The sequence below is a fragment of the Colletes latitarsis genome, chromosome 14, assembly GCF_051014445.1.
Source record: "Colletes latitarsis isolate SP2378_abdomen chromosome 14, iyColLati1, whole genome shotgun sequence".
NCBI lineage: Eukaryota > Metazoa > Arthropoda > Insecta > Hymenoptera > Colletidae > Colletes > Colletes latitarsis.
The window spans coordinates 18,737,956-18,750,968 of record NC_135147.1 but is presented as its reverse complement, the minus strand read 5'-3'; the positions used below and the strand labels follow the sequence as shown (position 1 = coordinate 18,750,968).

The 13,013-nt window shown below is 39.0% G+C and overlaps 1 protein-coding gene across 3 annotated transcripts in view; it reads left to right on the top strand.

The window, feature by feature from the left end:
- LOC143350132 (uncharacterized) overlaps nucleotides 1-13,013 on the top strand; it is a 100,503-nt gene that overhangs the window by 11,161 nt on the left and 76,329 nt on the right. For all 3 annotated transcript variants that reach the window (XM_076781995.1, XM_076781993.1, XM_076781994.1), the window contains exon 4: nucleotides 799-984. In XM_076781995.1, coding sequence (XP_076638110.1) covers nucleotides 799-984 — 186 coding nt within the window. The remainder of the gene's footprint in view (nucleotides 1-798; nucleotides 985-13,013) is intronic.

Sequence of the window (13,013 nt, the reverse complement as noted above, 5' to 3'; positions counted from 1 at the left end):
CTGCATTCCTTCGCATTTGCAGCGTAAGCAACGTTAAAATTTTTACGAACTATCGTTCGAGTTATGAAACGAAGTCGAAGAAAAAATATCGAGGAGTAAGATAGAAATAAACAGGAGAATCGTTCTGTGTTCGGGTAGTAAAAGCATTTCGACGAATGTCACATTCCAAGGAACAATGGCGACAGGAGATATTCCATCAATCCCTTTTCCCATGTTTCCTCGCGAAGATGATTCCTTGGCAAGCGAGACAAATTCGAGGAAAGGAAGACCTCGCGTTTTCGAGATCATTTTGGGATTCTCGGACAGCCTCGCGCCACGTGCATCTGACAATGGTTTGTTACAATAATCTGTGGCAGGCTGATATCCAAGAATCTTGAGACTTGAGAATTGGAAACTTGCCCTACAGACGCATTCAAATCTCTTTCAACGTATCTACCATTCACTCTAAATTGATACAACAAATGTTCATTTATTTGTAATACTTTTATTCTCAAGCTACACCAAAGCTGTGTATTCCTTCCAAAGTCTACAGACCTCATAGATAGATTTCTTCTTAACATTAAAACTACTGAATCTGGTCAAAATAACCCATTCCTAATTTCTAATCAAAATTTTTGCAAATATACCGTGGTTTTCTATAAGAGATATATGGCCACCTTTCTAAAAACCGTCGCGGCGTCACGTTATCGCGCAAAATTTTGCAATTCGTTGAGCAAATGACACACGATGAACCACGGTTTAATGACACACCGTACACGTCACGAGATTACAGGCGTCAACGAAGGATACGTTCATTAGCCGTAGAGGTGACTGGCACCGAGGAAAGAGCAGTCAAACGAGCCGCTGTTCCAGAACTGGAAGCATCGTCCAACTCGTCGCGACCGAACACGTTGTTGGAGAGAGACAGCGCAATGCCAGCCTTAGCGCGTGCCTGCACTACTGCCACTCTGCCAAGGATCAAGAGATTCAAATTCGCGTCGATCGGTGAGTGCGTTATCTTCCTGTGCCCCCCTTCCGTTGCTGGATCCCGTCTCTAGAGAATTTTCCGTCGCGGTGCATTCTCGTTTGCGTTTCGATAAAGTTATTTGCTGCAGTAAGATTCTGTCGGGGATTACCGTTGTTTATACAGATACGGGCTCACGCAAACGCCGGGAGACGGATCTGCGTGCAATAATACTGCAAAAAAAATAATACTACGAGACCTCGTTTTCGGGAAAATTGAATTTGAATATCACGAAAGAAAAGTTTGTTTTCGATTTATTAAACTCCGCGTATATTAGTAAAATAACGAACGCCAGTTCTTCGAACGTTGCGATCACGATGTCGTGTGTTTCTTTTTCCTAACGATGACAATTCATACGCTTGATCGTAGATCACGCCGCTTGCGTCAACGAGCGATTATCAATTTATCGATGATGTTGTTCAAGGAGACGACGTATCACATATGGAGTATGCGTACATTTGTCTTCCATGAAAGTAGCACATCAATATTTACGCTCAGAGAAGTCGACGTTTCGTCATTTCTATTGATCTTTTTTTCGCGTCGAGTGTGTTTTCGTTCCTATTAATTTCAATAACACTATCTGCGTTTCGTGTATCGATAAGTCGATAAAGAACGTAGAGCGATATCGAAGAGGCTGATTATTAAATCAGATTAACGCCCGAATATTTTGTAGGTTACTACGGATGGACTTTTGAGTGTTCCCAAAGTGAAAGATTGAATTTTAATATTTAAATAATAACGCATCCTGTACACAGACATTGCAATACATTGCTCAACTGTTACGAATATCTAGATCAAGGAATCGAACAGATTCGTTGATTATTCGAATGCATAAAAGTTGATGAGCTATCGCGCTCTAACTTTAACACTAGGTTCACCTGTTGCGCGTATTTTTATAGTAATTCAGTGTGTTGACAGTTACATCAAAATACAGTTTTTCTTTTAGTTAGAGAAAACGAAAATCAGAAATACCAATTTGTTGATTGAGGCTTCGTTAAAAAGTTATTAATGTTTAAAGTTCCGCCTGTAGTAGTGGTTCTCTATCAGTGACGTATCGACAGTCTTACAGTTTTCTGAGTGAGAACCACTAGCAGCTGTTCGCAGATTGCCGTTCTACAGGCGGAACTTTAAACGTTAATAACTTTTTAACGAAGCCTCGATCAACAAATTGGTATTCTTCGTTTTCGTCTTATTTTGGTCTCTAAAATCTCCCATTCAAATTTTTCCTAGGAGTGGCCGAACACCATGTATAGTCATATCAATTAAATTTAACATAAATTGCCAAAAAATAACATTTATGAGTTCTGTAACGATAGGTTTAGAATCTGAATGCGTCAAATTGTTAGTGTTAACATCGTATCGTATCGGTACGGTGCGTCGATCGGTATCGGGTCCGCCATCGGTCGTATTCGCGAACCATCGATCGGACGCTTGTCGTAATGAAACTCGGACGCGGCTCGAATACGTAATTACCGCGGAAATAGTATTACGAGCGGGTCTGGTCAACGGCATAAATATAAATACCGGCGGTCGACGGTTGGGTAAGTAAGCCGAGCCACCGTCGCGCGACACGCAGAATCGGTGAGTCAAGTTGTGTGTGACGCCACTCCAGTTCGAGAACCACTTTCTATCTGCCCAGGCGCTCGCAGACACGGCATTCCGCTGTCTTTCGTATCGGTGGCTCCCGCCCGTCACTTTCCGCTGGAAAAAAGAAGCGATTCTTGCGGAAAAAGTACGATCGCACCGGACAGATTTCGCGACATCGTCCGGCGAACGATCAGTTGGCTCGATGATTTTTCAGAGCGATCGTATCGCGATTAAGCAACCTGGGCTCGAAGAGTCGAGCGTGTAACTTTGGACTCTTATTGCTGCAATAATTTGTAACACCTTGCAGGAACTCGAGCGATTATTACATTAATTAACTGGGAGAATCGAGTGTTCCAAAATGGCAGGTACTTGGTATCACTGTCAACGCAAATACTGGTGGATACTAGTTAGGCTTTGGATTACTTGAATATCGTTATAGCTGTTCTATAGTTAGGCACTATAGAAATGCAGACATTAGTTTTTCTGTGTCAAGTGAATTGTACATATTTATTTGTTTCGGTGTTTCATTGACCCTCTTTCAGAGTCTATAAACTGCAATTATAACTGAATCGTATAATATAGATTTCTTTAACTTCTTACCGTACAATAATGGGTTTGAGTCGTTAGAAGTTCTTGATGTCAAGTTTCACATTCATAAATCTACTCACTCGTCATCAAGTCTTAAAGAGGGTGCTCGTCCACTACTGGGGAAAATTTTAATGGATGATTCTAGAAGCCAAAATAAGAAAAAATTTAAGAGTATCAATTTCTTGATTGAGGCTTCCTTAAAAAGTTATTAAAAAATTTCAAATCATTCTGAAAAAATTATTTTTAGTTGCGGGGGTCAATTACAAGCATTTTTGGTGAATAAACATATCCCCGAAATCCTACGCACTTTCGAGAAAAAAATTTGGATAGGGCCCAAATTTTTCGGCGAAAAAAAAAATTTCAAATCGTTCTAGAAAAAATATTTTTAGTTGCAGGAGTCGATTGTAAGCATTTTTGGTGAATAGACATACCCCCGAAATCCTGCGCATTTTCGAGAAAAAAATTCCTAAACAAAACTCTAATGTGAGGTCTGAAATGTTTCCCTAAAATTTCATGCGAATCTTTAAAATGTCATAACTTCTGAACGGATTGGCCGATTTTAATGTTTAAAAACGCAAACGACGCGTATTTTAGTGTAGAATATATAGAAATTCTAAAAATATTCGAAAAGTTGTTCCTTGACCCCGTAAAGTTAGAAAAACCCCATAAAAATGGTCCAATTTTCAAACAGCCATAACTCCTACAATAGTGAATATATTTCAATGAAACTTTTTTCTGAAGTAGAGCTCATGGGTACCTACAAAAAAGTATTAGACAACTTTTCTATAGGGCGTCAAACAAAATTACTAAAAATCAAAAACGAATTTTTAAGAAAAATCGACAGGGGGTAGCTGCCTAAATTTTTCGACAAGAATGAAAAATTTCAAATCGTTCTAAAAAAAATATTTTTGTCTAGGGGGGTCAATTTCAATCATTTTTGGTCAATAGACATACCCCCGAAATCCTACCCATTTTCTAGAAAAAAATTTGAGAAGGTGTGAAACTTTTCAACAAAATTGAAAAATTTTAAATCTTTCTAAAAAAATTATTTTCAGTTTTGGGGGACCATTACAATAATTTTTGGCCAATAGACATACTCCCGAAATCCTGTGCATTTTCAAAAAAAAAAATTCAGTACGGGCGGAACTGTAAACGTTAATAAGTTTTTAACGAAGCCTGTATCAAGAAATTGCTATTCTCGATTTTCGTCTTATTTTGGCCTCTAGAATCTCTCATTAAAATTTTTCCCAGAGGTGGCAGAACACCCTGTATATTAAAATCGATTTTTATATTCACGAGATATTCGTAAAACAAATCGATTCTTTTTCGTGGCCATGCCTTGTACGAACAAATTTAAACAAAATTAAAATACGTTTGAAAAATTATTTGGAATTAAATCGTACGTCAAGGGGTTAAAAATAATAATCTCTATTAGTAGAATTATGGCGATTGTTCGTCGTGATTTTGCGAATCTGCCTTTTATCTGCCACACTTCGTGGCGTCAGATTGATAGCACAAAGACATATGTTTACACGCAAGCGCGGCTGTGTACCGCGCGTTATCAATATAGCAGCAAGTGTTACGAACTACCATAAGCCTTGAGCATCTGAGCCTGTGTAAATCGCAATCGCTTGATATACGCGACAAACAAGAAGAGAACTCGAGGCTGTCGTGAAATTGAGAAAATCACACCGTTCCTCTCGCCTCGGAGTTAATTTTATTCGTGATAAAGTGTCACTTTCGTCGAATACGGCGCCATAATATTTATAGGATCAAGGGCGATGGAAAGAAAATTGCTCTCTACGATAGAAGTTGATTGGCTATCCTTGGCCAAGTTTACTTTGACTCGACACTTTCGACGTCTCAATTAATTCACAAGCGATCAGTAGAGAAGATTTCTTGTTTTTGTAGAATCGAGATCGAAGAGAAGATTCTGTTAGATGTAGGCTAAAAGAAAAGTTCTTATACTTTGATGCGCCATTCGACTATAATTGCAGTTAACTCTATAGGAAACTAATCAATTCTTTAAGAAAGTATAACATCGTTGATGCTTTATTCGATTCCGATGTAGGTAACGTTTCATTCGGAGCCAATCAATGTTTAAATTAAACTTGGTACCCTTCACATAATGGCAAACTCAGTAATAACTAATTTACTCCATTCAAAAGTAATTTGTAACAGTATGATTGTAATTTTCTTCCTGTTCACATAGTTTATCAAATTGTGATCAATTTATATACCTTTCGATTTCTTCTTTTTCATTACAGTCGCCATTTTAGAACATAACTATTCAATGGCGTCTGCTCACCTTTTATTATCCAACTGAAAAGTAACTTCACTTAGTCATAACAAAGTTCAACACAACATCACATGATTCTGATTATCCATCAATTCGCGTGTTTTCTCGAAAAATGCCTATCTCGCGACATAACCTTTCGACCACCTCTGCCTCCGCCGCCATTTTCGCTGGAAGTATTTCCACAGTACCTCATCCAGACGAAAAACAACCTAACTCGGGTATAATCAAATTGGAAACAACATTGTAAGGTTGTGATTATCCTTCAATTAACATTCTTTCCACAGAGATTGATTTTTAACTAACAATATAATAAACTAATTTCTCTTTGCGTTTTGGACAAAAGCTGGTACACTAATAAATCTAAAACTTTTATTCATTTCCAATCTTGTCTATCGTTCGTGTCTCCGTTCGCCATTTTCGCCATTTTGGCAGCCCTTCGCGAATCATTCTCATTTCTCATCCGACTTGAAAATAACATAACTCAGACGTAACAATGTGCGAAACTGCGCCACAAAATTTCGATTATCATTCGACGCGCGTATTTTCTCGAAACCACGCCTGTCTCGCGACAAAATCGTTCGACCGTCTCTGCCTCTGACCGCCATTTTCGCTATTTTGGCGGAGATTACGCGCGCGCGATCGTCGACGCGTTGGCCGGGTGCATTGGAAGATGTCAATTGAGACAGTTCTAACAGGCAACGTAAACCTTCCGTGTGCAGAGGCATCGTGCAAGCATGTTTATCGCTCGTTCGACCCGAGTGATGCTTCTGTGTATGATGTCAGAGTCTATCTTTGGCGTGGAGTGGATGACCACGCGCTAGCGAGTTCCGCGCATCTGCGCACACGCGTGGAAATCTTTAGTGAAATTTGACTTGTACAATTTGATTTGGGCAACGCACCAAACAGGGAAAAAAGAAAACGCGTTTTAAACGCTATTTGTCTCATTTCCAATTATATAAACGGTTACAATTATGAAAGTTTAAAACAAACAAAAGTGACGACGAGAAGGTTTTTAAAAGCGGGAGTTTCGAATCGATAGAATTTTCTTTTTATTTTATTTTCAAAGTAACATACGTTTAAGCATTTTTATATATTTTTTATTTTAAAATACAAATGAACGAATATAAATGTTCCATGAATATATTGTGAGATGCTTCGCTTTCTGTCACAAGCTGAAAAGCACTTTTGGCTTATGACACATTGAAATCGTCCGTTAGTCTCGAGTCAGAGCTTCCTCATACCGTCCTTCCGGGCCTATAATTTCACTTTTACGTTCGCGTGCCCTTTTTTCGTGGTATCGAAATAGAACGGCCGTCGACGCACGATTTTATATTCTGAATCGGTAATGGTGACCTGCGATTCGAGTCGAGCATTATCGGCAGCGGGGCGATAAATCGTTCGCCACGGTGTCACCGTGTACATTCATATTTATTTAACGAGCGGACGAAAATAGACGCCTCTAGGTTGCGAGCATCCAGATTGGTCGTCTACGACAGCGTTTCCTAAACAGTGTTCCGTGGAACACCGATCTTCCATTCGATCTGAACAGGTGTTCCGCGGAGAATCGCAATTACTAAATCAACTAACCTCAACAACCGAAATTGCTTTTGTCGTGTGGAAAAAATTATACATCGATATATAAAGAAACATCGATATGAGTTGAAAGGTGATTTTTCATAAAAACAACCTTCGTTTTCGTAATAAATTCAGAACCTTCCTGGTAACTGACCTCGCGATAATACCAGTAAATATAATACTTTAACGTGGAAGGAATGAAAGAAAATGTACGTGGCTGATTTGTTTCAGTTCGTTTTGAAATTCTATTTGCTAGTTCCTTGGTGTTTCCTGTATGAAAATGAATGGCAAACGGCGACGTAAGATGGAAATCTAAGCAAAGAAACTGAAATAGACGCGACTCGGGCGTGTAAGGAGAACCATCGATGAATCAGGGGTATGATTTTTGTACATGTTCACCTGAAAAAACAGTTTACGTCTGCACAACATTGGCTCGCGATTCAACGGAACACCTTTTCGCGTTCGATGAAATTGGTTTTCGAGGGAAATGCGTTAAGCTTGCTGAGCAAACGAATTTTCCAGGATCAAAGACTCGGAGCAAAATTAACACTATCGCTATTTAATACTATAGTTCGCATATTGAGAATGTTTACGGTCCAATCAGCATGACGCAGCATGCAAGAATGTAGCAAAATTAACAGACGCGAGGCGATTTTAAAAAGCGCAACGTACACACTAATTACACGAACGCGCAAGAAACTTCTAGTCGCAAAATATCGTTCGGTAATCGAGCGTATGATGAATTATTTATGATTGCGCGTTCGTGAAAATTGCTTACGGGTAAAGAAAAATGAAAAAAAGAGGAAAAGAAGACACGATAAACGATAATAACGGAGTATGGATGGCGCCATATTGATACATCGCGCAAATAGACGATGGTGAGATACGACAAAAATAAAATATCATCGGAAATACAATGACGACTCTCAAGAATACGTATAAATAACCATCACGTGAACTTTCACCGTGTCGTAAAACCAGACGAGACCGAGAGACAGGTGACGCCATTATTGCTTATTCTGTCGACGCGAATTTCACGGAATTTGATTGACGATAATACTTTATATAGAAGCAATTGTTCTATTTTATTAATGTAATTTATATGAAAGACGTTACAGAAATAACTTTGTATATCTTTATAGAACAATGTAATAGTAACAATGTTTATTAATCCAACTTACATCGACTCTACAATTTTTTATACAAAAACAATTATTCTAATTCTTTATTAATCTAATCTAATCTAAATTGGCAATGTTACAGAACATTGACTTTAGAACTCTTTATATCTATAGGAGCAATTGTTCCAACATTTTATTATCCTAATCTAAAATAATGATGTCACAATAACGACTTCAGATATGTGTACGAACAAACAATTGCAATAGTATTTTATTAACTCTACCTATACCGGCGCTCTTACAAAGTGATGATTCTAAAATTGTTTGTATAGAAGCAAACGTTAGAGTGTTTCATTAGATTAACCTAAATTGAGGATGTTACGATAGATTGACTCTGAAACCTTTTATATGGAATCAATTGTTACAACATTTTATTAGCGATATTGCAATCACTAGACATCTGATGTTACGTAACAGTGACCCTAGAGTTCTTCACACAGAAGCAATTATTATAGCGCCTTATGCGTTGCGGACTACGTTTTCTTGAGCCTTAAAAAAACTCATATTTACTACCGTGAGCCTCTTAAAAGCGAGATATACACTTATCGTGCACGTCTGCAAGAAAAATTTAATTCCCTAGACATCTGTTCACCAGCCACGAACGTTTCTCTGCAGACAGTAGGCGACTCTTCCGAGAGTCGGCCTCTGTCGCGTGGCGAATCGTACCATATTTTCATTAAACTTGTCTGAATCGATCAGGTTTACGACCATAAGTACACGTTTCTTTAATTAACAATAGGTCATAAACTTGGAGCGTCGAACGCGGCATCTTCGACGATCTCTTTGTGACCGTAACGGACCCACGTGTTCGGTGTCATGGCGTACAGTGGAACGAAATGTATTAATTTCTATACATTCAATTACCTTGGTAGCGAACGGAAAAAGTTAAAATTTGCTACCATTACTTCTACACAAGGTGGTTCAGAAGTGCATTAAAATTTTTAAGAATTTAGGAAAGAGTTTAAAGAAAACTATACATTTATAATATGTTTTTTCTGGACTGTTTATAACAGATATAGTTAAATTTGATCACTTTGAGTCACTTTTAAAATCATACCTTTTATTAAGTAACGAAAGGGTTAATATCCTGCCAGGAACAGCGACCATTACACGGTCAGCCACCTGACGCCTTTCTTTTCGCGATATCGTCCTTATCAATGGAAAACTCGTCATCGATCCTCCCGAAAAAGTGGAAGCCCTCTGCCAATGAGTACTCGTGTACTCGCGTGTGTACGTGTGTGTGTTGCGCGCGCGCGCGTTGAGTGGCGAGAGGTGACTCATTGGCTGGCTTTCAGTCACGTGTACGTGTCTCCACATGTACGTGAATGCATTCGTGCGCCTATGTGATGTACACTCAGCTCTCCATTTTACAGTGCCGTACATCGAGCGTTCGGATTCGAGTGAAAAAAAAAGAAATACGAACTTCCTCGTATCGTTGATAAACCTAAGTGTTTAGTCACCTGACGTAATGAACAACCAAAGCTTTTCCTTATCGCGCGCGATGCGCACTGAGTCATGCGTGATTTCAAACCGTTGGTGTTGCTTTCGAAATATCGCGACGAGTATTGAAATTTTCTGGACGAACGTGTTTCAAAATTACTCGTTTTTCGTTGCACAATTCCAAGAGGACGTATTTTGTTTGCGTATTTTTTTTAAAGCCACTTCCAATTGCTCAAACACAATAATTAAGATACAATTTTATCCAGGCTTGAGTTCTAAAACAACTGCTTGTTTGATGTAAATTTTCCTGTTTTGTTTTGATCTTGACAAACGCGATCCTGAAATAAACGATAAACACAAAGTTTACTCCGACTGTCGAGCTACGAGGGAAAAGTGAAACGTGACGGAGTCGGAAATAAATTTGCAAAAAGTAAACGACGAGACCGTTGAAGTACTGAAAAACGTGCTGTATAGTTGACTCGACGAAATTAGCCGAATTAACACCGTCACTCCTCGTATACAATTCTTTTTTATCGCGGGTAGAGTATACACAATATTATTAAAGGATTTGTAGGATAGACTTGCTAAACAGGTACTAATTCTTGCTCCACGTGCGCGAGGAAATGTGCCAACAGTCGAATGCTTAACGTGTGGATTATGGTTGGACTGGTATAATACTGGTCTCGTGACCGGCTCTTCGGCACTCGCCAGCGCAAGGATAACTTTGGTAATTTCTTTCGCACATTCGTGAAAATTGGTAGTTAAGGTTCCGTGACACTATTCAGTTTTTGTACTTTGGTATAAGGAATAAAAATGGACGAGGTTTCGATCTTAGCAAGTTTGGAATCGGTGATATTCAGGGTCTTCGACACTAGTGCTCTTTTGGCGCAGAGTTAAGTAGATATTTCTCAAAGACTAGTTAATTTGATTAGGTTATCTCCTAGATACTCCAAAGTATTCGCACACAGCTAATTTTAATCTAATTCTTTGTCTGAATCGTATTGTTAAATTTCAGTATCTTATTATTGTTGTTATATTCGACTTTACCAGTGTTATACGGATTATTGTCAAGCATCATGCAATGTTTTCTCTGTCGTGCCAAGAAACGTCTTGTTATGTGACATGTATCCAGTATAACAGATCCCTCCATTTGTTCAGTTAATCCATTGTTGTGGTACGTTTGTAGTCGTTGTCGTAAAACCGAGATATAAATAAATAAAATTTGCGGCTTCGATCGCGAAATAGTGGTACGATTCATAAAGCGTTGAAATTTTTTCACGAATCGTCTCGATTTCAATGAACGAGAATCGTAATTTAAGGCGACGTATTTTTTCTTTTCGAAAATAAAAATAATCATAAAAAAAGCATAAATATCGTACATTATGATCCAACCATAAATTTTAGGGGAACAGAAGAGAAATATAGAGTGTCCAGAAAGGTTGGGGTCAAACTTATACGACATGTTATCGAGGCCGAGTTGATGAAAAAAGTTTATATAACTTATGTTCGTAAATGCTTTATTGAAAAATTACATAACCTGTTATATGGAATCACAGACAGACATAAATAAATAATAATAATAGCCATAGATTACAAAGTAGACTAGTAGATCAATCTTGTATGGAATTTTTGCAAAACAGATGACACAATTCATAGTTTAATGGAGAAATTTAGAGCCTCTGGTTCGCAGTTGTTGATCAATATATTGTAATATATTAACAAAGTGTACGAAGGGAAGAGAATATCGTCTTCGTTTTTAGAAGATCCAGTTAATTCAAGGATCGAAGTATGCTAATTGGACTTTGTGATCCTGATTCTGTAGGATCTAGCACTCCATAAAAATTAATGTGTGTTTTTTAGCTGGTGGAGTCATTAGCTCTTATTTTTTAAAAAAATAAAGAAGATATGATTGTTGTGAGCGTTACCGTTCGATGATCTCATCTTTACTTCGGCGTGAATTGTCTGAAAATTATCGTTTCATCGAGATCGAAGTTCAATGATAAAATTATTTCGAGTAATATAGCTGTCAACTGGCCATCAAGTTCTCGTGACTCGACGCCATTAGACTTTTTCTCGTGGGACCACGTTAAGTCTTTTATTTCTTCCGAACAAACTACAAACTGTTGACGATCTCAAAGTAAATATCGTTATTGTAGCGATACAGTCTGATTTACATATGTTCCCCTAATCATAGTGGTCACTTAAGTGATACTGCGTTTCACATATATGATGTCATCGAATATACATAAAAATAGAATAACAAGTCCTAGATTATCTTTCGTAGCTTTTATTTTGTGTCAGTTCAGAATTCTATATAAATCTCATTTGGAAAACTCGGGTGTTTCGACTGAACCCCTTCATAGAAACACAAAATAGAATAAGGAGTTCCAAATTATCTTTCGTAGCTTTCATTCTGTTTTGAGTCAAAGTTCTATATCAATCTTATTGGAGAACCCTGAAAAGAAAATAGAATAACAGGTCCCAGACTATCTTTCGTAGCTTTCATTTTGTTTCAATTCAAAGTTCTATATAAATCTCATTGAAAAACTCGGGTATTTCGACTGAACCCCTTCATGGAAAGACAAAATAGAATAACGAGTCCCAGATTATCTTTTGTAGCTTTTATTTTGTTTTAAGTCAAAGTTCTATATCGATCTCATTGGAAAACTCAGTGATTTGACTGAACGCGAACACAAAGGAGTGAAAAATTGGAGCACGATATCGTCCGAGAAGAACAATTCGTCGCGATATCAGCGTACGTACCTGCGTTGGTTCGCGCTCGCGCGCTCGTACCTCACAAAAGTCCCTCCCGATGGCTCGCATGCACACAAGTTTCCCCTCCGGGCCGTGGCCTCGCGTTGCTAGCACTCGTGGATCGCGATCGGTCGTACCGCGGGGACGAGTGCCGCTCAGTCTCAGCTCGTCGGCCGCCGTGAACGGATCTATCGAGCACGCTCGGTCGATCGCACGGCACAGCATCGTGTTTACTTCCGGCCTCTATCGTGATACAGACCGACACCGGAAATGTTGACGAAACGAGCCAGGCACGGGGGACGTCGTACCCGCGTGCCAACGCTCTCCTGAACGACCGACCTCAAGCACTTCCTCGTTCTCGTAACTCGTCGAGGATCTAACCCTTTTTCTCAGCCCTATTGTCTCTCACTCTCTCTTCCCTTCACCAGATATTCTTGTCTTTGTCTGTCACACTGGCACACACTGTCTTCTTCTTCTTGTAACCCCTGGTCCTTCCGGCTCGGTTCAGTTCCCCGCGTACCCCGAGGACAGTGCACCTCGAACCGTAATTCGGACGGAGAGGACAGTGGTGGTTCCATGCGGTCGC